The sequence below is a fragment of the Camelina sativa genome, unplaced genomic scaffold (genome assembly GCF_000633955.1).
Source record: "Camelina sativa cultivar DH55 unplaced genomic scaffold, Cs unpScaffold02874, whole genome shotgun sequence".
NCBI classification, from domain to species: domain Eukaryota; kingdom Viridiplantae; phylum Streptophyta; class Magnoliopsida; order Brassicales; family Brassicaceae; genus Camelina; species Camelina sativa.
Window position 1 is genome coordinate 1 of NW_010923983.1, and position 979 is coordinate 979.

General features: G+C 48.9%; 1 protein-coding gene across 1 annotated transcript; it reads left to right on the forward strand.

Moving 5' to 3' along the window:
• Positions 1 to 5: 5 nt before the first annotated feature.
• On the forward strand, positions 6 to 974 carry LOC104774446 (3-ketoacyl-CoA synthase 1-like; the record flags this gene model as incomplete). Its single annotated transcript, XM_010499049.1, has 1 exon — positions 6 to 974. A coding segment is annotated over one exon (969 nt), but the record flags the coding sequence as incomplete, so codon positions are not given.
• Between the last annotated feature and the right edge of the window lie 5 nt (positions 975 to 979).

Consider the following 979-nt stretch of genomic DNA (forward strand, 5'->3'; position numbering starts at 1 on the left):
TCTTTCTTATCATTCTTCCCTTAGCCGGAACCGTGCTGGTTCAGCTAGCCGGTTTAACGTTGGATACGCTTTCCGAGCTTTGGTCTAACCAGGCGGTTCAACTCGACGGGGCGACGAGACTGGCCTGCTTGGTTTTCCTCTGTTTCGTTTTGACCCTCTACGTGGCTAACCGGTCTAAACCGATTTATCTAGTTGACTTCTCCTGCTACAAACCGGAAGAGGAGCGGAAAATATCTGTGGATTCGTTCTTGACGATGACGGAGGAAAATGGATCGTTCACAGAAGACACGGTTGAGTTCCAGCAAAGAATCTCGAGCCGGGCCGGTTTAGGAGACGAGACTTATCTGCCACGTGGCATTACCTCAAAACCGCCGAAGCTGAATATGTCTGAGGCACGTGCCGAAGCTGAAGCCGTTATGTTCGGAGTCTTAGATTCCCTCTTCGAGAAAACCGGAATTAAACCGGCTGAAGTCGGAATCTTGATTGTAAACTGCAGCTTATTCAATCCGACACCGTCTCTATCGGCCATGATCGTGAACCATTACAAGATGAGAGAAGACATCAAAAGCTACAACCTCGGAGGGATGGGTTGCTCAGCCGGATTAATCTCAATCGATCTTGCCAACAATCTACTCAAAGCAAACCCTAATTCCTACGCTGTCGTGGTGAGCACGGAAAACATAACCCTAAATTGGTACTTTGGAAATGACCGGTCTATGCTTCTCTGCAATTGCATCTTCCGGATGGGCGGAGCCGCGATTCTCCTCTCTAACCGCCGACAAGACCGGAAGAAGTCAAAGTACTCGCTGGTCAACGTCGTTCGAACACATAAAGGATCAGACGACAAGAACTACAATTGCGTGTACCAGAAGGAAGACGAGAGAGGAACAATCGGTGTCTCTTTAGCTCGAGAGCTCATGTCTGTCGCGGGAGACGCTCTAAAGACAAACATCACAACTTTAGGACCGATGGTTCTTCC